Raw genomic sequence first — 22,689 nt, 5'->3', positions numbered from 1 at the left:
CCTAACCAACGTCCTGTACAGCTGCAACATGACCTCCCAACTTCCAAGGTCTCTTTGTTCAGCAACACTCCCCAGGACCTGAGCATTAAGTGTATAAGTCCTGCTCTGATTTGCTTTCCCAAAATGTAGCACCTCGCATTTATCTAAGTTAAACCCTATCTGCCACTCCTCATTGATCTGTCTGATCATGATTCCATTATAATCTGTGGTAACCTGCTTCACTGTCCACTACACCTCCAATTTTGGGGTCATCTGCAAACTTACTAACTATACCTCCCATGTTCACATCCAAATCATTTATATAAATGATGAAAAGTAGTGGACCCAGCATTGATCCTTGTGGCACTCCACCACCACCAGCCTCTGTCTTCTACCTTCTAGCCTGTTCTGTATCCAAATGGCTAATTTTCCCTGTATTCCATGAGATCTAACCTTGCTAACCAGTCTCCCATTGGAGAGCATTGTCAAACGCCTTACCCAAGTCCATATAGGTCATGTTCACCGCTCTGCCCTTATCAGTGCTCTTTGTTACTTCTTCAAAAAAACTCAACCAACTTTGTGAGACATGATTTTCCATGCACAAAGTCATGCTGACTATCTATAATCATTCCTTGCGTTTTCAAACACATGTAAATTCTGTGCCTCGGAATTCCCTCCAACAACTTGTGCACCAATGGGCATTTGGCCCATATTCCTCTACACCTTTCTAATTCATGTATGTGTTGAAATGTCTTTTAAATGTTGTAATTGTACCTAATTGTATAATCTACCCATTCCTGTGGCAGTTTATTCCATATATAAATAATCCTTTGTGGAAAATAATTGCTCCTTATGTCCCCCTCCAATTTAATAAATCCTTCTTTTACTATACACCTATTCCTTTCAGAATACCAATTCTACCATTTTTCATATGCAGCATCTACTTTGTGACTTTGGGCCTGATTCCAATCACCCTGATCTCAGATGTTGATTTGCTGCTTCAATGAAATATTTGCTAATATTGACTCTGAAATTGCAGTAGGCAAAGGTGAGGACTGTAGATGCTGGAAGCCAGAGTTTAGATCAGAGTGGTGTTGGAGAAGCACAGCAGGTCAAGCAGCATCTGAGGAGCAGGAAAATCGATGTTTTGGGCAAAAGCCCTTCATCAGGCCTTGTACACAAAATTCACTGCCCTGCCCTCATCAGTCATCTTTGTCATTTTATCAAAAACTCAATCAAGTTTGTGAGACGTGAACTTGCCCGCACAAAGTCATGCTGCCTATAGCTACTAAGTCTGTTTTTTTTCAAAGGTGAATAAATTGTGTTCCTAAGAATCTTCTCCGATAATTTTCCCACCACTGACATAAGGCTCACTGGCCTGTAATTTCCTGGATTATCTGTTAAACAAAGGAACAACAATGGCTATTCTCCAGTCCTCTGGAGCTTCTTCTGTGACTAAAGAGGATACAAAAATTTTGTGCACGACCTCAACAATTTCCTCCCTCGCTTCTCTGTGTACTGAGATAAATCCCATCAGGTCCTGAGGATGGACTTGTTTTCAAAACGCCCTGCAACACCTTTTTTTAAATATCGATATGCTCTGGTTTATCAACATACCCCTCTTGAGACTTACTATCCACCATTTCCTTTTCCTTTGTGAATACTGATGCAAAGTTTTTGTTAATGGCCAGCCCCTTCCTCCAGCTCCACTTATACATTTCCTCCTTTTGTCCTTGAATGGACCTACCCTTTCTTTAGCTACCCTCTTCCGCCCTTATATATGTAGAAGGGTTTTCCAAAGACATTTCACAGTCCCTTTTAGCCGTCTTACTTCCTTGTTTGAGTTCTTTCCTGTTATCTTTGTATTCTTCGAGGCTCTGTCTCTGTCTTCCATTTCCTAAATAATTTGTATGTCTCCTTTTTCTTTTTGACTAACCTCTAAATTAGTCCTTAGTGGGCGGCACGGTGGCACAGTGGTTAGCACTGCTGCCTCACAGCACCTGAGACCCGGGTTCAGTTCCCGACTCAGGCGACTAACTGTGTGGAGTTTGCACATTCTCCCCGTGTCTGCGGGGGTTTCCTCCGGGTGCTCCGGTTTCCTCCCACAGTCCAAAGATGTGCGGGTCAGGTGAATTGGCCAAGCTAAATTGCCCGTAGTGTTAGGTAAGGGGTAAATGTAGGGGTATCGGTGGGTTGCGCTTCGGCGGGTCGGTGTGGACTTGTTGGGCCGAAGGGCCTGTTTCCACACTGTAAGTAATCTAGTCTAATCTAAATAGCTATGATACCATATGTACTAATCTGAGCTCTTAAATTCTTCTGCTTTCCCGATCACACTCCTTGTGTTAAAACAAATAGACTTCAGGCAGCCAGTGGCTCCATTTCAATAACCCCACCACCATCACCCCCCCCACCCCCGTCTTTCTTCGTCCTAGCCTTACTGGCCTTAGTCTCAAACTCCTCGGTCATTTTACTGGCTGAATTACTGCCCTGGTTCCCACCCTTCACCACACTAGTTTAAATCCTCTTGAGTGACACTCGCAAACCTCCCTGCCAGGGTATTTGTACAGATCCCACCCACCCTGGAAGACATCCCAATGACCCAGTTATCTGAAACCCTCCCTCCTACACCAGCTCTTTAGCCATGTATTTAACTGTACAATCTTTCTATTCCTAGTCTCACTGGAATGTGGCACAGAGTAATCCTGAGATTACAACCCGAGACATCCTGTTCAACTCCTTATCTAATTTCCTGAACTCCCTTTGCACTACCTCAGCTCCCTATCTGCCTATATCATTAGTACCATTATGTACTATGATCTCTGGCTGCTCACCCTCCCTTTTGAGAATATCCCACACCATTCAGAGACATCATTAACATTGCCACTAGGGAGGCAGCACACCATCCTGGACTGTCTTTTGCAGCAACATGAACATTTATCTGTGCTGCTAATTGTAGACTCTCTTATGCTACTGCTCTTCTGCACTTTGACACTCCCTGCTGTACAACCGCAGTGGTGGTGCCAGTGATCTGGCTGCTGTCATCAATCCCTGAATACCCAAAATGATGTACTTGTGACAGAGGAGATAGCCACAGGGGACCCTTGTGCTAGACATGGTAAATGCTGGGTTATGGGGATTGGGTGGGGTGGGATACTGAGGGGGATGCTTTTTTGAGAGTTGCGCAGACTTGATGGGCTGAATGACCTCCATCTGCACTGTTGGGATTCTATTATTCTAAATCTTACTACTCTAAAACATTAAGGGTATGTAAAAGTTAATGGAAATTCAAAGTAATAGAACGAACAATCATCTATTGACCCCTTACTAATCAGGAGCCATTCTGTCCAAAATGTCTCTTCATTATTGTGAAAGCACAAGTTCAATGTTCTCTGAAGGACATTACTTAAAGTCAATTCGTCATCCTTTTCCCAAATGCTATCTTAACATCAAGGCACTCTCGTCTCATCTCTAACAGTCAGCTCTTTAGTCCTTTGATCATCAGTATAGTGACAAAAGTGGTAATCAAAAATGCAAACCAGTAAGAATAACCTGCTCACTGATGCTCAGTGTTGGTTCCACCAGGGTCATTCGACTCCTGAGCTCATTATAGCCTTCATTCAAAGATGGACTGAAGAGCTGAACTCCAGAAGTGAAGTGAGACTGATGGCCTTGCTGTGTGTAGCTTGAGCAGGTGTAGCAAAACATGGAAATTACAGGGAATGTTCTTTGCTGGTTGGAATCATTCCCAGCATAGAGGAAGATTGGTATGATCATTAGAGAGTTCCGTGAGGTAATGTCCTCGGCTCAGCCATTTTCAGCCACCATTAAACATCAAGGATTGATGGTTAGATTCTCTCTTGTTCAAAATAATAATTGCCTGGAGTTTATGTGGCACGACTATTATTTGCCACTTATCAGCGTGGTCCTAGGCTTACCCATTTTTAGCTTCTTCATTCATGACCTTTCCTCCATCAGAAGTGCAGATGTTCACTACATAATGTTTAGCATCATTCATAACTTCTTAGATACTGAGGCTGTGTTTGGATATGGACTGCAAGACATGGACAATATCTAGGAGTTGGCTGATAAGTGGCAAGCAATAGTCGTGCCACGTAAATTCCAGGCAATTATTATTCCAAAGAGTTTTTACAAATACACAAAGGACGAAAGAGTAACTAGGGAGAGAATAGGGCCCCTCAAAGATCAGCAAAGCGGCCATTATGTGGAGCTGCAGAAAATGAGGAAGATACTAAATGAGTATTTTGCATCAGTATTTACTGTGGAAAAGGATATGGAAGATGTAGACTGTAGGGAAATAGATAGTGACATCTTGCAAAATGTCCATAATACAGAGGAGGAAGTGCTGGATGTCTTGAAACGGGTAAAGGTGGATAAATCCCCAGAATCTGATTAGGTGTATCCTAGAACTCTAGAGAAGTGATTGCTGGGCCTCTTGCTGAGATATTTGTATCATCGATAGTCACAGGTGAGGTGCAGGAAGACTGGAGGTTGGCTAATGTGGTGCCTAAGAAGGGTGGTAAGGACAAGCCAGGGAACTATAGACCAGTGAGTCTGACATCGGTGGTGGGCAAGTTGTTGGAGGGAATCCTGAGGGACAGGATGTACATGTATTTGGAAAGGTAAGGACTAATTAGGGATAGTCAACATGGTTTTGTGTGTGGGAAATCATGTCTCACAAACTTGATTGAGTTTTTGTGGAAGTAACAAAGAGGATTGATGAGGGCAGAGTGGTAGATGTGATCTATATGGACTTCAGTAGGCGTTCGACAAGGTTCCCCATGGGATACTGATTAGCAAGGTTAGATGTCCTGGAATACGGAGAACTAGCCATTTGGATACAGAACTGGCTCAAAGGTAGAAGACAGATGGTGGTGGTTGAGGGTTGTTTTTCAGACTGGAGGCCTGTGACCAGTGGAGTGCCACAAGGATCGGTGCTGGGTTCTCTACTTTTTGTCATTTACATAAATGATTTGGATGCGAGCATAAGGGGTACAGTTAGTAAGTTTGCAGATGCCACCAAAATTGGAGGTGTAATGGACAGCGAAGAGGGTTACCTCAAATTACAACTTGAAAGGGTTCAGAAAAGATTTACAAGGATGTTGCCAGGGTTGGAGGATTTGAGCTATAGGGAGAGGCTGACTAGGCTGGGACTGTTTTCCCTGGAGCATTGGAGGCTGAGAAGTGACCTTATAGAGATTTACAAAATTATGAGGAGCATGGATAGGGTAAATAGGCAAAGTCTTTTCCCTGGGATCGGGGAGTCCAGAACTAGAGGGCATAGATTTAGGGTGCGGGGAAAGATATAAAAGAGACCTACGGGGCAACATTTTCACACAGGGGGGTGGTACGTGCATGGAATGAACTGCCAGAGGAAGTGGTGGAGGCTGGTACAATTACAACATTTAAGAGGCATTTGGATGGGTATATGAATAGGAAGGATTTGGAGGGATATGGGCCGGATGCTGGCAGTTGGGACTAGATTGGGTTGGGATATCTGGTCGGCATGGACAGGTTGGACCGAAGGGTCTGTTTCCATGCTGTACATCTCTATGATTCTATTTTGAACAAGAGAGAATCTAACCATCACTCCTTGATGTTTAGTGGCATTACCATTGTTGAATACTCATTGTTAGTATCCTAGGTCCAGTCTTTGACTAGAAACTGAACTGGCCCAGCCATATAAATATAGTCAAATAAGAACATGTTTAGAATTCTGCAGCTTAACTCCAAACTCTTCAAAACCTTTTCTGTCTTTTATAATGTGCATGTCATGAATATGATGGAATACTCTCGATTTGCCTGGATGAGTGCAACTCAACATCGTTCTCAAGAAGATTGACAATATACAAGACAGAGCAGTCTGGTTAGCACCACATCCACAAACATTCACTCCCGGCACCACTGAAGCTCAGTGCCAGCAGTGTGTACCATCTACAAGATGCCTTACCAAAATTTACCAACACCCTTCCAACATGACCTTCCAAACTTCTGACCTCTACTACTCAGTAGGAGAAGGCTAGCAGATGCGTGGGAGGACTATCGCCTGCAAGTTACCTAATCTTGTTTTCCAAATGTATTGCTGTACCTTCACTGTTGCTGGGTCAAAATCCTGGAACACCTCCCTCAAAGGCTGTGTGTGCATGTCCAACAAATGGATTGCAGTGATTCAAGGCAGCAAGTCACCACTATCTTATAAAAGGCAACTGAAGATGAGTAATAAATGCTGTCCCAGCCAGCGATGCCCATAAATCCAGAAGATAGGGAACTCAGGGAAAGTAAATATTGATGTCTTGAAAATAGTCCATATTACAGAAGAGTAAATGCTGGAGGTCTTCAAAAACATGTCCTGGAAATTTATACAGCTTTCTAATCGAGTGTATCCCATGATATTTTAGGGAGTTAGGGAAGACATTTCAGGGCTCCTAGCAGTAATATTTTATATCATTTACTTCAATGGGTAAGGTGCCAGAATACTGGAGGATTGCTGATGTGCCTCTCACTGAGGAGAGGAACATGATGAATCTTGAGATTAGAGATAGAAGTTTGATTAGTCTGGATCACATTGGCATAAGTAGGGAAGATGTGTTAGGTATGCTAGAGGTTGTTAAAGTGAACAAATCCCCAGGACTGGATGGGATCTATCCCAGGTTGTTGAGGGAGGCGAGAGAGGAAATAGCTGGGGCCCTGACAGATATCTTTGTGGCATCCTTAAATACAGGTGAGGTGCCGGAGGACTGGAGGGTAGCTTATGTTGTCCCCCTGTACAAGAAGGGTAGTAGGGATATTCCGGGTAACTACAGACCAGTGAGCCTGACGTCAGTGATGGGGAAGTTGCTGGAGAGGGTACTGAGAGATAAGATCTATTTATACTTAGAAAAGAATGAGCTTATCAGTAATAGGCAACATGGTTTTGTGCAGGGGAGATCGTGCCTTACCAACTTAATGGAGTTCTTCGAGGAAGTGACCAAGTTGTTAGACGAAGGAAGGGCTGTTAATGTCATATCAATGGACTTTAGTAAGTTTTTTGATAAGGTTCCCCATTGTAGACTAATGGAGAAAGTGAAGACACATGGTGTGCAGGGTGTTCTAGCTAGGTGGATAAAGAACTAGTTGAGCAACAGGAGACAGAGAGTAGTAATTGAAGGAAGTTTCTCAAAACGAAGAAAGGTGACCAGTGGTGTTCCACAGGGGTCAGTATTGGGTCCACTGTTGTTTGTAATATACATAAATGATCTAGAAGAGGGCACTTTTGGTATGATCAGCAAGTTTGCAGATGACACAAAGATTGGTGGAGTAGCAGAAAGCAAAAGGGATTGTCAGAGAATACAGGAGGATATAGATAGACTGGAGAGTTGGGCGGAAAAGTGGCAGATGGCTTTCAATCCAGACAAATGTGAGGTGATGCATTTAGGCAACTCCTAATTCTAGAGCGAATTATACAATGAATGGAAGAGTCTTGGGAAAAGTTGGGCAGAGAGATCTGGGAGTGCAGGTCCATTGTACCCTGAAGGTTGCTGCACAGGTGGATAGAGTGGTCAAGAAGGCATATGGTATGCTTGCCTTCATTGGACTGAGTATTGAGTTTAAGAGCTGGCAAGTCATGTTAAAATTGTACAAGACATTGATTCGGCCGCATTTAGAATATTGTGTACAGTTCTGGTCGCCACATTACCAAAAGGAAGTGGATGCTTTGGAGAGGGTGCAGAGAAGGTTTACGAGGATGTTGCCTGGTAAGGAAAGGTGCTAGCTATGAAGAGAGGTTGAGTAGGTTAGGTTTATTTTCACTAGAAAAAAGGAGATTGAGGGGGGACCTGATTGAGGTTTACAAAATCATGAAGGGTATAAACAGGGTGGATAGAGACACGCTTTTTCCCAGGGTGAAGGATTCGATAACAAGAGGTCATGCTTTCAAGGTGAGAGGTGGAAAGTTTAAGGGGGTTACACGTGGCAAGTACTTCACACAGTGTGGTGGGCGTTTGGAACGCGATGCCAGCAGAGATGGTAGAGGCAGGCACGGGAGATTCATTTAAGATGCGTCTGAACTGATACATGAGTAGGTGGGGAGCAGAGGGATACAAATGCTTGGGAATTGACCGACGGGTTTAGACAGTACATTTGGATCGGCTCAGGCTTGAAGGGCCGAAGGGCCTGTTCCTGAGCTGTAAATTTTGTTTCTTTGTTTGTTTAAAGAAAGGTCAGAAGGAGATAAATGGGAACTATAGAAGTATGAGTCTGACATCAATGGTGGGTACATTGTTGGAGGGGATTCTGGCTTTGTGCATGGGTAATTGTGTGTCTCAAATTTGATTTGAGTTTTTTGAGGATGTAACCAAAAAGATTGGTGAGAGAAGTGTGGTACACATCTACATAATAAAGCTTTTGACAAGGTTCTGCATGGTAGACTGATTAGTAAAGCTGGATCACATGGGATTCCGAGAGACCTTGCCAACTGGATACAAATGGTGGTAAGAGACAGATGGTGGTGGAGGGTTGTTTTTCAGACTAGAGGCCTGTGATCAGCGGTGTTCCACCGGGATTGGTGCTGGGTCCATTTTTGTTTGTAATTTAGAGTTGGATGAGAATTTAGGAGGTATGGTTCATAAGTTTGCAGATGATGATAAAATTATTGGTATAGTAGACAGTGAAGAAGGTTATCTAAGATTATACAGAGATCTTGATCGACTGGGTCAATGGGCTAAGGACTAGCAGGTGGAGTTTAATTTGGATAAATGTTGAGGTTTTGCAATTTTGGTAAACACACAAAGACCAGGACTTATATGATTAATGGTAGTGACCTGGGGAGTGGCATAGGACAGAGACACCTCGGGAGTCAGGTACATAATTCTTTGAAATTTGCATCACATGTAGACAAGGTGATTAAGGCATTTAGCATGCTTGCTTCCTTTGCTCAGACCTTTGAGTGTGAGGCATTGGGATGTTATGTTGAGTTTGTAGAGGACATTGGTATGGCCACTTTTTGTAAGATATTATTAAATTGGAGAGAATTCAGAAAAGATTTACCAGGCTGTTGACAGGACTGGAAGGATTGAGATAATAAGGATAGGTTGTGACTTTATTGACTGGAGTGTAGGAGGTTGAAGGCGGACCTTAAAAAGGTTTATAACGTCACAAAAGGCATATCTAAAGTGAATAGCAAAGGTCTTTTGCCCAGGGTGGGGAGTTCAAAACTAGGAGGCATATTTTTAAGATTAGAGGAGAAAGATTTAAAAGAGAGCTGAGGGACAACTTTTTCACAGAGGGTGGTTTGTATGTGGAATGAAGTGGGCGATGCAGTTACAGTTGCAACATTTAAAAGATATTTGGATAGGTACACAAAAGGAAGAGTTTAAAGGGATATGGGCCAAACGTAGGCAAGTGGGACTAGGTTAGTTTTGGACAATTTGTCGGCATGGACGAGCTGGACAGAGGAGTCTGTTTCTGTACTGTCTGGCTCTAATGCTGTCTTTTATTTGCAGCATAATCTGATTGCCACACAGATAGTTTTGTATTGTAACTTCATCAACTCGACACAGATTCCTATATCACAGAGACAGAACCTTCCATGCTGACCAATATATCCATCCACACTAACCCATTTCCCTGTACATGGCCCATAAATTCTAAAACTTTCTGATCCGAGTATTTATGCAAATGCCTCTTAAATACTGTTAATGTACCTGCCTCAACCACTTCTGCTGACAGCTCACTGCATATGCGTACCACCCTATGTGAAAAAAATTGCCCCTCGGATTCCCTTTTATTCTTCCCCAATAACATTAAACTGATGCCCCCTAGACCTCGATTCCCCAACCATGGGAAAAAGACTGAGTGCATTCACCCTATCTATGCCTCTCATGAACTTATACACTTCTATAATATCTTCCCTAGAAAAAGTCCTAGCTTGTCCAAACTCTCCCTACAACTCAGGCCATTGAGTCCTGGCAACATCCTTGTAACTTTCTTCTGCATCTTTCTAGTGAATAAAATCCTTCCTATAAAAAGGTGACCAAAACTGAACACAATACACCAAGTGCAGCCTCATCTACATCCTTTACAACTGCAACATAACTTCCCAACTTCTATATTCAATGCCCTGATGAAAGCCAGTGTGCTAAAAGCCTTCTTCACTGCCCTGTCTACCTGTGAGTCCACTTTCAGACAATCGTGCACCTGAACTCCAAGGTCCCTCTGTTCCACTACACTCCTTAAGGCCCTACCAATCACTGTGAAACTCCTACCTTGATTTGACTTTCCAAGATGCAAGACCTCACACTTATCTATATTAAACTCCATTTGCCATTTCTTGACCCATTTCTCCAGCTGATCAAAGCCCAACTGCAATTTCTGATAGCCTTCCTCAGTGTGCATGATACCGCCTATTTTAGTGTCGTCTGCAGAATTACTAACCATATATATATTCATTCAAATCATTGATATAGATAACAAACAGCAATCGGCCCAGAGCTGACCCCTGAGGTACACCACTAGTCACAGGCCTCCAGTGTGACAAACATCCTTCCACTATTACCCTCTGTTTTCTACCTCAAGCCAATTGTGTATCCAATTTGCTAGCTCCCCCTGGATTCCATGCAAACTAACCTTTCAGAGCAGCCTACCACGTGGACTTTATCAAGAGTCTTACTGAAATCCGTATCGACTATGTGTATCACCCTGTCCTCATCAGCCTTCCTGATCACTTCATCAAAGAACGCTAACAAATTTGTGAGGCATGATCTCCCATCCACAAAGCCATGCTGACTATTCCTAATCAAAGCCCGTCTCTCCAAATACGTGTATACTTTATCCATCAGAATCTTCTCCAGTAACTTATCTACCACAGATGTTAACCTTACTGGTCTACAGTTCCCAGGTTTTTCTTTGCAGCCCTTCTTGAGTAAGGTCTTAGAGTCATAGAGATGTACAGCATGGAAACAGCCTTCAGTTCAACCTGTCCATGCCGACCAGATATCCCAACCCAATCTAACACCACCTGCCAGCACCCTGCCCATATCCCTCCAAACCCTTCCTATTCGTATACCCATCCAAATGCCTCTTAAATGTTGCAATTGTACCAGCCTCCACCACTTTTTCTGGCAGCTCAGCTGTGTGAAAAGGTTGTCCCTTAGGTCTTTTTTTTTTGCCTTTCCCCCCTCACCCCAAACCTATGCCCTCTAGTTCTGGACTCCCTGACCCCAGGGAAAGACTTTGCCTATTTAGCCTATCCATGCCTCTCATAATTTTGTAAACCTTTATAAGGTTACCCCTCAACCTCTGACGCTCCAGGGAAAACAGCCCCAGCCTATTCAGCCTCTCTCTCTAGCTGAAATCCTCCAACCCTGGCAACATCCTTGTTAATCTTTTCTGAACCCTTTCAAGTTTCGCAACATCTTTCAGATAGGAAGGAGACCAAAATTGCACGCAATATTCCAACAGTGGCCTAACCAATGTCCTGTACAGCCGCGACATGACCTCACACCTCCTGTACTCAATACTCTGACCAATAAAGGAAAGCATACCAAACACTTTCTTCACTATCCTATCTACCTGTGACTCCACTTTCAAGGAGCTATGAACCTGCAGTCCAAGGTCTCTTTGTTCAACATCCTATCTACCTGTGACTCCACTTTCAAGGAGCTATGAACCTGCAGTCCAAGGTCTCTTTGTTCAACAAGACTCCCCAGGACCTGGTCGGCATGGACGGTTTGGACCAAAGGGTCTGTTTCCATGCTGTACATCTCTATGACAAAAAATAGAGGACCCAGCACCGATCCTTGTGGCACTCCACTGGTCACAAGCCTCCAGTCTGAAAAACAACCCTCCACCACCATCCTCTGTCTTCTACCTTTGAGCCAGTTCTGTATCCAAACGGCTAGTTCTCCCTTTATTCCATGAGATCTAACCTTGCTAATCAGTCTCCCATGGGGAACCTTGAAGAAATGCCTTACTGAAGTCCATATAGATCACATCTACTGCTCTGCTCTCATCGATCCTCTTTGTTACTTCTTCAATAACTCAAACTTGTGAGACATGATTTCCCACAAACAAAGCCACACAACATATGTACAGTATCCTCAATGTGAAGATAGGACTTGGTCTTCACAAGACTGTGCGGTGGTCCTTCCTGATGATACTGTGATGGAAACATGCATCTTCTGTGACAAGTAGATTGTGGAGAATGAGGTGCGCGACCCTTTATTTCTGCCATTACTTACTGTAATAGATGAATGGTTCTTGCCCAACTTGGTCAGGAGTGCTGTTGTCAAGCCATGCTTTGTGATGGTCATCAAAATCCCCAATCCAGGTTCCGTTCTGTGAAATGCCACTCTCAGTACTTCTGCTAAATTTAACGTGGAGAAGTGGTGATTCATCAGCCAAGGGGCTGTACACAGTAATGAGCAGGAGATTACCTTGTTTAAATTTTACTTGGCTAAGGGGTGACCTTATAGAGATTTATAAAATCATGAAGAGTATGGATAAGGTGAATAGCTGAAAATGTGTTGCTGGAAGAAGGGCTTATGCCTGAAACGTCGATTCTCCTGTTCCTTGGATGCTGCCTGACATGCTGAGCTTTTCTAGCAACACATTTTCAGCTCTGATCTCCAGCATCTGCAGACCTCACTTTCTCCCCGGATAAGGTGAATAGCCAAGGTATTTTCCTAGGGTAGGGGAGTCCAAAACTAGAGGGCGTAGGTTGAGGGTGAAAGGTGAAATATTTTAAAGGGACCTGACGGGCAACGTATTCATGCAGAGGATGGTGTGTGTATGGAACAAACTGCCAGAGGAGATGGTGGAGACTGGTATAATTACAACATTTAAAAGGCATCTGGATGGGTACATGAATAGGAAAGGTTTAGAGGGATATGGTCCAAATGATGGGACTAGATGTGTTTAGGTTACCAGAGCGGATGAGTAGGACCAAAGGGTTTATTTCCGTGCTGTACAACTCTATGACTGGATGATGCCATTAAACTTCAATATTGTGGACCTCTACAGTGACTCCCCCATTCCCTATCATCATCACCACCTCCATTGTTCTGCTACCTCTAGTGGATCTGTCCTGCTGGTAGGACAGAACATACCGGAGGATGGAGATGATGGTGTCTGGAACATAGTAAGATATGATTCCATGTTTGTAACGTGCTTAACTTGTCTATAGGTTAGCTCTCCTAATCTTAGCACAACATCCAGATGTTCAGGACTTTGCAGATATGATGTGGCTGGGATTTCTGGTGTCTACACTGATGCCATGTGGTCTGTCCTGTTTCATTCCTTGGTTTAGATTTTGTAGTGACTTTACCACAATTGACAAGGCCATTTCAGAGAACCTTTTAAGAGTTGTCAACATTGCTGAGGTCTGCAGTCCTAAATAGGCCAGAACAGGTGTGAATATTGGGCAAAGATAGCAGATTTCCTTCACTAAAGGTGACAGGATGGGTTTGTACAACAATTGACATTGATACTGTCTTTAATATTGGAAACTCCAGTGACAGTCTTGCTTAACTGTGTACCTCTAACATTGGTATACTTAGAAATATTCTATCACTGGGTAATAGTAGAGTAGTACGCTGGTTCCAGGATTTGTTTAAGGCCCAGCTACAAGGCCCACAATGTGATAAATGAGAGAATGTAAACGGAAACTTATAAGATTCTGGGGTCTTGACAGGGTAGATGCTGAGAGGATATTTCCCCTCAAGGAGAAATCTAGAACAAGCAGACTTTATTTAAAAATAGAGGGTCTTCCTTTTAAGATAAGAGATTAGGAGAATCCTTCACCTGGTTTTCACCTGAGAATCACCAGGTCTCTAGTGACGGAAGAGTTTGAAAAGTAGAGTCCTTCATGGTAATGTCAGCCAGTGTGGAAATTGAGATGAAAACAAGGGCTGCAGATGCTGAAAACCAGAAGTCGAGATTAGAATGGTGCTGGAAAAGCACAGCAAGTCAGGCAGCATCTGAGGAGCGTGGGAATTGAACCCACCCTGTTCACATCATGCTGCATTGCTGTATTGCAAACCAGCTGTCAACCAACTGAACTAACAGACCTCCATAGCAATATATTTGTATGATTTTATTCTACGCTGTTTTTATCTGGATGTGAAGAAACGTTGGTGTGGATCTGAGAATCAATGTATGCCTTTGTACCTGGATCAAAACCTTAACATGCTCTTTCTATCAAATTTATGGGTGCAGTACCACCACAAAGACTGCAATAATTCAAGAGGAAGGCCTAGCAGCACATTTTTTAGTACGTGAACAAGCAATAAATACGGCCTTTTTAGTATTACTCAAAAACCTAGAACAAATAAGAAGTAGATCTGCCAATCTGAGTGCTTATTTTTTGTTCCTTTCCCTATTTTATGTTGACAGATTATACTTGTTAATAGAGAATGGCAACACGACGAGCATTAAAGGCTGTCCTAGTAGATCTCAGTGGAACATTACACATTGAAGATACAGCCATATCTGGTGCACAGGAAGCACTACAGAAGTAAGTTTGGCCCCACTCACTTTTGTTACCTAATTTCTTACCTTCCCTTCCAGATCCACATTCCAGTGAAGATCTCGACACACAGGAGGGGTCCCTGGGTTCCGCAATCTGTCAAATAAACACTAGCAATTCTGATTCTGCAAGATTTCACACTTTATTATCACTGTCGGGCTCAGGTTGTCCAGCAACACAGAAGTTAAACACTTCCATGTTCCTTGGAGAAACTGTGCAAATGGCTTAAAAGAAATTCAATTTTTATAATTGTTTTTGAAAAATAGTACAGCCTTAATTACAGAGTAAATCCAATAAAATTTTCTTTGGTTCAGCTAGTTCAGGAATGCAGCTTTTAGCAGGGTTAAAAGTCATTTTAAACAGAACTGTCAATTTTCAGCCTAGAAACTATTTTTTTGTTACTTTATATTACTACATTAAGAAGCCATTTTGCTGTTAGTAAGGGCATGTATTAATTGGTTGCTCCTGACAACAGCCTAAATCCCGATTTTAATCCTCACTTTTTTATTTGAGTTTTTGTTTGGCGTTGGGCCCTTCAGGGACAATGGATGCGTGTGGGCCAGCATGTTCAGGGCCATCTGGTTTGAGAGTTACCCAATTTGGTAAAGTGTTGCTCTGGTTCAGAGGAAGGGAGGGATCACCGACAGTGCTAAAATAGACATTGACCCCTTTGCACTTTTTTATGGAATCATGAGATTTGGGTGTCACTAGCTCAACATTATTTATTGCCATTCCAAACTGTCCTTGAGAAAATGTAGGTGAGATGTTTTCATCATCTGCTGTCCATGTGGTGTTGGTCCTGTTAAAAGAGGGGAGTTCCAGCACATTGACCCAGCCACAGTCAGGGTGCTGTGTGGTTTAAAGAGCGACATGTACATGGTAGAGATGGCAGGTTTCAAAGATCCTATTTGGGGGCTGTGAAAAGTTGTGCTGCTTTGAACTGTGTAGTGATGAGCCTCTGAAGTGTACCTAGAGCACCAATCATCCAGGTAAGGGGAGAATATTCTATCATTCTCCTAACTTGTGACTGGGAGACAATAACCAAGCTTTTGTGAGTCAGGAGGTGATTTACCTGCCACAGAATTCCCAGTTTGTGACCTGATATTGCATCCACAATTTTGATATCATGATCCAGTTCACGTTCCAGTGAAATTGCTTAGCACTAATATAGCGCAAACGTAATTTGCCATTTATTAACCCAAACCTGGGTATTGTCCGACGCTTGCTGTTTATGGGCAGGGATTGCTTCAATATCTGAAGGGTCAGGAATGGTGCTGAAAAATTGCCTGATGAAAATGTTACAACTCTGTATCTATGTACATGTTGAAACATAGTCATAGAGATGTGCAGCATGGAAACAAACACTTCAGTTCAACTCATCCATGCCAACCAGATATCCCAACCCAATCTAGTCCCATTTGTCAGTATTTGGCCAGTATCCCTCTAAACCCTTCCTATTCATGTACCTATCCAGATACCTTTTGAATGTTGCAATTGTACCAGCCTCCACCACTTCCTCTGGCAGCTCATTCCATACATGCATCACCCTTTGCGTGAAAAGGTTGCCTCTTAGGTCTCTTTTATATCTTTACCCTTTCACTCTAAACCTATGCCCTCTTGTTCTGGATTCCCTCATCCCAGGGAAAATACTTTGTCTATTTATCCTATCCATGTCCCTCATGATTTCATAAACCTCTTCGAGGTCACCCTGCAGCCTTCAACGCTCCAGGGAAAATAGCCCCAGCCTGTTCAGCCTCCCCTATAACTCCAATCCTCCATCCCTGGCAAAATACTTGTAAATCTTTTCTGAACCCTTTCAAATGTCATAACATCCTTTCGATAGGAAGGAGACCAAAATCGCATGCAATATTCCAAAAGTGGCCTAACTAATGTGCTGTACAGCTGCAACATGACCTCCCAACCTCTATGCTCAATGCTCTGACCAATAAAGGAAAGCATACCAAAAGCCTTCGTCACTATACTATCTACCTGCGACTCCACTTTCAAGGAGCAATGAACCTGCACTCGAGGTCTCTTCGTTCAGCAACACTCCCTAGGACCTTACCATTAAATGTGTGGTCCTGCTAAGATTTGCTTTCTCAAAATGTAGCACCCTGCATTTATCTAAATTAAACTCCATCTGCCACTCCTCAGCCTATTGGCCCATCTGATGAAGACCCTGTTGTAATCTGGAGTAACCTTCTTTGCTGTCCACTACACCTCCAATTTTGGTGTCATCTGCAGACTTACTTTGACTCCATTGGCGACACCTCGTGCTGCCGCGAGAAGGTTGAGCAATTCATCAACTTCACCAACACATTCCACCCTGACCTTAAATTTACCTGGACCAATTCTGACACCTCCCTCCCCTTCCTGGATCTCTCCATCTCCATTAATGACGACCGACTTGACACTGACATTTTTTACAAACCCACTGACTCCCACAGCTACCTGGATTACACCTCTTGCAAAATTGTCATTCCGTATTCCCAATTCCTCCACCTCCACCGTATCTGCTCCCAGGAGGACCAGTTCCACCGTAGAACACACCAGATGGCCTCCTTCTTTAGAGACCGCAATTTCCCTTCCCATGTGGTTAAAGATGCCCTCCAACACATCTCGTCCACATCCCGCACCTCCGCCCTCAGACCCCACCTCTCCAACTGTAACAAGAACAGAACACCCCTGGTGCTCACCTTCCACCCTACAAACCTTCGCATAAACCAAATCATCCGCTGACATTTCCGCCACCTCCAAAAAGACACCACCACCAGGGATATATTTCCCTCCCTACCCCTTTCCGCCTTCCGCAAAGATCGTTCCCTCCGTGACTACCTGGTCAGGTCCACGCCCCCCTACAACCCATCCTCCCATCCTGGCACTTTCCTCTGCCATCGCAGGAACTGTAAAACCTGTGCTCACACTTCCTCCCTCACCTCTATACACAGCCCTAAAGGAGCCTTCCACATCCATCAAAGTTTGACCTGCACATCCACTAATATCATTTATTGTATCCGTTGCTCCCGATGCGGTCTCCTCTACATTGGGGAGACTGGGCGCCTCATGGCAGAGCACTTTAGGGAACATCTCCGGGACACCAGCACCAATCAACCACACCACCCCGTGGCCCAACATTTCAACTCCCCCTCCCACTCTGCCGAGGACATGGAGGTCCTGGACCTCCTTCACCGCCACTCCCTCACCACCAGACGCCTGGAGGAAGAACGCCTCATCTTCCGCCTCGGAACACTTCAACCCCAGGGCATCAATGTGGACTTCAACAGTTTCCTCATTTCCCCTTCCTCCTTCCTCCACCTCACCCTAGTTCCAAACTTCCAGCTCAGCACTGTCCCCGTGACTTGTCCGGACTTGTCCATCTTCTTTTCCACCTATCCACTCCACCCTCTCCTCCCTGACCTATCACCTTCATCCCCTCCCCCACTCGCCCATTGTACTCTATGCTACTTTCCCCCCACCCCCACCCTCCTCTAGCTTATCTCTCCACGCTTCAGGCTCACTGCCTTTATTCCTGATGAAGGGCTTTTGCCCGAAACGTTGATTTTGCTGCACTTTGGATGCTACTTGAACTGCTGTGCTCTTCCAGCACTACTAATCCAGAATCTGGTTTTCAGCATCTGCAGTCATTGTTTTTACCTCCTTACTAACTATACCTCCTGTGTTCCCATCCAAACCATTTATATAAATTATGAAAGGTAGTGGACCCCGCACCAATCCTGTGGCACTCCACTGGTCACAGGCCTCCAGTCTGAAAAACAACCCTCCCCCCACCACCCTCTGTCTTCTACCTTTGAGACAGTTCTGTATCCAAATGGCTATTTCTCCCTGGATTCCATGAGATCTAACCTTGCTAAACAGTCTCTCATGGGGAACCTTGTCAAACCCCTTACTGAAGTTCATATAGATCATGTCCAGTGCTCTGGCCTCATCAATCCTCTCTGTTACTTTTTCAAAAAACCCTAATCAAGTTTGTGAGACATGATTTCTCATGTGCAAAGCCATGTTGATGATCCCTAATCAGTCTTTGCCTTTCCAAATACATCCTGTCCCTCAGGATTTCCTGGGGATTGGAGAGAGGCAAATATAATTCCTCTCTTCAAGAAAGGAAATAGGGAAATCCCCGGCAATTACAGACCAGTAAGTCTCATGTCTGCCTTCTGTCTGCAATGTGTTAGAAAGGATTCTGAGGGATAGGATTTATGACCATCTGGAAGAGCATGGCTTGATTAAATGCAGTCAACACGGCTTTGTGAGGGGCAGGTCATGCCTCACAAACCTTATTGAGTTCTTTGAGGATGTGACTAGAAAAGTTGATGAGGGTCGCGCAGTGGATGTGATGTATATGGACTTCAGCAAGGCATTTGATAAGGTTCCTCACCATAGGCTCATTCAGAAGGTCAGGAGGAAGGGATTCAGGGGAACATAGCTGTCTGGATACAGAATTGGCTGGCCAACAGAAGACCGTGATTGGTAGTAGAAGGAAAATATTCTGCGTGGAAGTCTGTGGTGAGTGGTGTTCCACAGGGCTCTGTCCTTGGGCCTCTATTGTTTGTAATTTTTATTAATGACTTGGATGAAGGGATTGAAGGATGGGTCAGAAAGTTTGCAGATGACATAAAGGTTGGAGGTTTCGTTGACAGTATAGATGGCTGTTGTAGGCTGCAGCGGGACATTGACAGGATGCAGAGATGGGCTGAGAGGTGGCAGATGGATTTCAACCTGGATAAATGCAAGGTGATGCATTTTGGAAGGTCAAATTTGAAAGCTGAGTACAGAATTAAGGATAGGATTCTTGGCAGTGTGGAGGAATAGAGGGATTTTGGTGTGCAGGTACATAGATCCCTTAAAATGGCCACCCAAGTGGACAGGGTTGTTAAGAAAGCATATGGTGTTTTGGCTTTCATTAACAGGGGGATTGAGTTTAAGAGTTGTGAGATCTTGTTGCAGCTCTATAAAACTTTGGTTAGACCGCACTTGGAATACTGCATCCAGTTCTGGTCGTCCTATTATAAGAAAGATGTGGATGCTTTGGAGAGGGTTCAGAGGAGGTTTACCAGGATGCTGCCTGGACTGGAAGGCTTATCTTACGTAGAGAGGTTGACTGAGCTCGGACTTTTTCATTGGAGAAAAGGAGGAGAAGAGGGGACCTAATTGAGGTGTACAAGATAATGAGAGGCATAGATAGAGTCGATAGCCAGAGACTATTTCCCAGGGCAGAAATGACTAACACGAGAGGTCATAGTTTTAAGCTGGTTGGAGGAAAGTATAGAGGGGATGTCAGAGACGGGCTCTTTACACAGAAAGTTGTGAGAGCATGGAATGTGTTGCCACCAGCAGTTGTGGAGGCAGTGTCATTGGAGACTCCTGGACATGCATATGGTCACAGAAATTTGAGGGTGCATACATGAGGATCGGTGGTCGGCACAACATCGTGGGCTGAAGGGCCTGTTCTGTGCTGTACTGTTCAATGTTCTATGTTCGATATGCGTTTGAAGACATCCAGCGCTTCCTCCTCTGTAATATGGACATTTTTCAAGCTATTTCCCCACGTTCTATATCTTCCATGTCCTTCTCCAATGTAAACACTGATGCAAAATACTCATTTAGTACCTCCCCCATTTTCTGCGGGTCCACACGAAGGCTGATCTTTGAGGGCCCTGTTGTCTCCCTAGTTACCCTATTGTCCTTAATGTATTTGTAAAAACCCTTTGGATTCTCCTTAACTCTATTTGCAAAAGCTATCTCATGTCCCCTTTTTGCCCTCCTGATTTCCCTCTTCAGTATACTCCTACTCCCTTTATACACTTCTAAGGATTCACTTGATCTCTCCTGTCTATACCTGACATATGTTTCCTTCTTTTTATTAACCAAATCCTCAATTTCTCCAGTCATCCAGCATTCCCTACACCTACCAGCCTTTCCTTTCACCCTAACAGGAATATACTTTCGTTGGACTCTCATTATCTCATTTCTGAAGGCTTCTCATTTTCCAGCCATCCCTTTACCTGTGAACGTCTGCCCCCATTCATCTTTTGAAAGTTCTTGCCTAATACCATCTAAATTGGCCTTCCTCCATATTAGAACTTCAACTTTTAGATCTGGTCTGCCATTTTCCATCGTTATTTTAAAACTAATAGAATTATGGTCGCTGGCCCCAAAGTGCTCCCCCACTGACACCTCAGTCACCTGACCTGCCTTATTTCCCAAGAGTAGGTCAAGTTTTGCACTTTCTCTAGTGGGTACCATCCACATACTGACTCAGCAAATTTTCTTGTATGCACTTAACAAATCCCTCCCATCTAAACCCTTAACACTATGGCAATCTCAGTCGATGTTTGGAAAGTTAAAATCCCCTACCATAACCACCCTATTATTCTTATAGATAACTGAAATCTCCTTACAAATTTGTTTCTCAATTTCCTGCTGACTATGGGTTTGTAATGCAATCCCAGTAAGGTGATCATCCCTTTCTTATTTGTCAGTTGCACCCAAATAACTTCCCTGGATGTATTTCCAGGAAAATCCTCCAAGTACAGCTGTAATGCTATCCCTTATCAACTCTTCACCCCCTTCCCCCCCCCCCCCCCCCCCCCCCCCCCCCCCACCCACCCTCCTCTCGCCTCCCTTTCTATCCTTCTTATAGCATTTGTATCCTGGAACATTAAACTGCCAGTTCTGTCCATCCCTGAGCCATGTCACTGTAATTGCTATGATATCCCAGACCCACGTTCCTAACCGTGCCCTGAGTTCATCTGCCTTCCCTGTTCAGCCTCTTGCATTGAACTAAATGCAATTTAATTTATCAGTCCTACTTTGTTCTCGGCTTTGTTCCTGCCTGCCCTGTTTGACTCACTTCTTTTCTCATATGTTAACTATGATTTCACCAGTCTGTGAAAGTTATGTTTGGGGTGATGGTTTTTCATGCGTAGAAGTGGTTGTTGCTTTTTTTTTGAAAATAAGTATTAACTTGTACCTATTACCTTATACAAATTTAAATTAAGTGGTGTTAATGCTTTTCTTGTGACTCTAAGATTAATGGAAAGTTGGTTATTTATAAATTATTTTAACTTGCTTCTGTGCTGGTCCAAGTACTTCATGTATCAACAGAGTTCCAGGTGATCTTGTTAGTATATGATCACATCAGCTAATAAATGAATTCGTAAGAACAAAAAAGCAGTCCCCAAAAGTCAAAAAATAATTTTCAACCAAGTCTCAAGGGGAATGCTTGAAAAAGGATAATTTAATTTAATGCCAGCTCGGGACTTGAAATGAGATGGATCATCCACATGGGCACTTATGGCTGAGGATAGTTGCAAATATGCCAGCTTTACCTTTAGCAGTTCTGTACTTTACTGACCAAGTTGTCATGGTGTCACCGAGCTGCTTTTGGCGATGAACTTTAAAGTCCTCCACCCTGTGTCTGTTTTGTGCCCAGACTCTGGACAAATGTGCTGATACCTTTATTAATATGATAGCATATTTATAGAACAGAATGTGTATGCAACTTCCTTTTTTGCTACTAGGCACCTCTCTTCAATTTATAAAGCTTGTATAATATCAACAGATTTTTATGTCTAGTTGTGGTTAACAATTTCTTTGATTGGGAAAAAAAAGCTTCACTAAAGTCTTAAAATTTCATTGATTTCTGAAAAAATTTGTCAAAAGTAACTGGTGGATGTTTCTATATGTTTGGATTTAACTTTGATTATAGTTTCTATGACATTTCAAAGATAACCTCTACATCTATGCAATTTATTTTTTTAAGAAAGAAGCTGTTTTATGCAATGAGCTGAGAAAGAAGCTAGCATTGACTTCAGTAATTTACATAGGTTGCGCAGTGCTCCTGTAGCTGTGAGGTTTGTGACTAACACCACCAAGGAGTGTAAACGAACACTGTTTGAACGACTACAGAAGCTCAACTTTGACATCCACGAGGAAGAGATCTTCACATCTCTAACGGCAGCCAGAAATCTTGTTGAGCAAGAGCAGGTCAGACCGTTACTCTTGGTGGATGATAGTGCACTTGAAGACTTTGAAGGTATGCTGACTCTGAAGGGCTTTGAATGGGATGGTACAAAGGGATAAGACTTGTCAAAAAACCAAACAAGTACTGCACAGCAGAAGGAGGCTATTCAGCCATCATGTCTACTGGCTGTCCAAGTGAGCCTGACGAC

The 22,689-nt window shown here is 43.5% G+C and overlaps 1 protein-coding gene across 2 annotated transcripts in view; it reads left to right on the top strand.

Moving 5' to 3' along the window:
- Positions 1 to 22,689, top strand: part of hdhd2 (haloacid dehalogenase-like hydrolase domain containing 2) — a 44,731-nt gene that overhangs the window by 1,928 nt on the left and 20,114 nt on the right. For both annotated transcript variants that reach the window (XM_060847257.1, XM_060847339.1), the window contains exons 2-3: positions 14,365 to 14,485; positions 22,345 to 22,553. In XM_060847257.1, the coding sequence (XP_060703240.1) occupies positions 14,385 to 14,485; positions 22,345 to 22,553 (310 nt within the window). In that variant the 5' untranslated portion in view covers positions 14,365 to 14,384. The remainder of the gene's footprint in view (positions 1 to 14,364; positions 14,486 to 22,344; positions 22,554 to 22,689) is intronic.

Source organism: Hemiscyllium ocellatum, chromosome 1 (genome assembly GCF_020745735.1).
Source record: "Hemiscyllium ocellatum isolate sHemOce1 chromosome 1, sHemOce1.pat.X.cur, whole genome shotgun sequence".
In the NCBI taxonomy this organism is placed as follows: Eukaryota; Metazoa; Chordata; class Chondrichthyes; order Orectolobiformes; family Hemiscylliidae; genus Hemiscyllium; species Hemiscyllium ocellatum.
The sequence above is the reverse complement of the archived record's forward strand: the minus strand, read 5'-3'. Positions and strand labels throughout refer to the sequence as shown.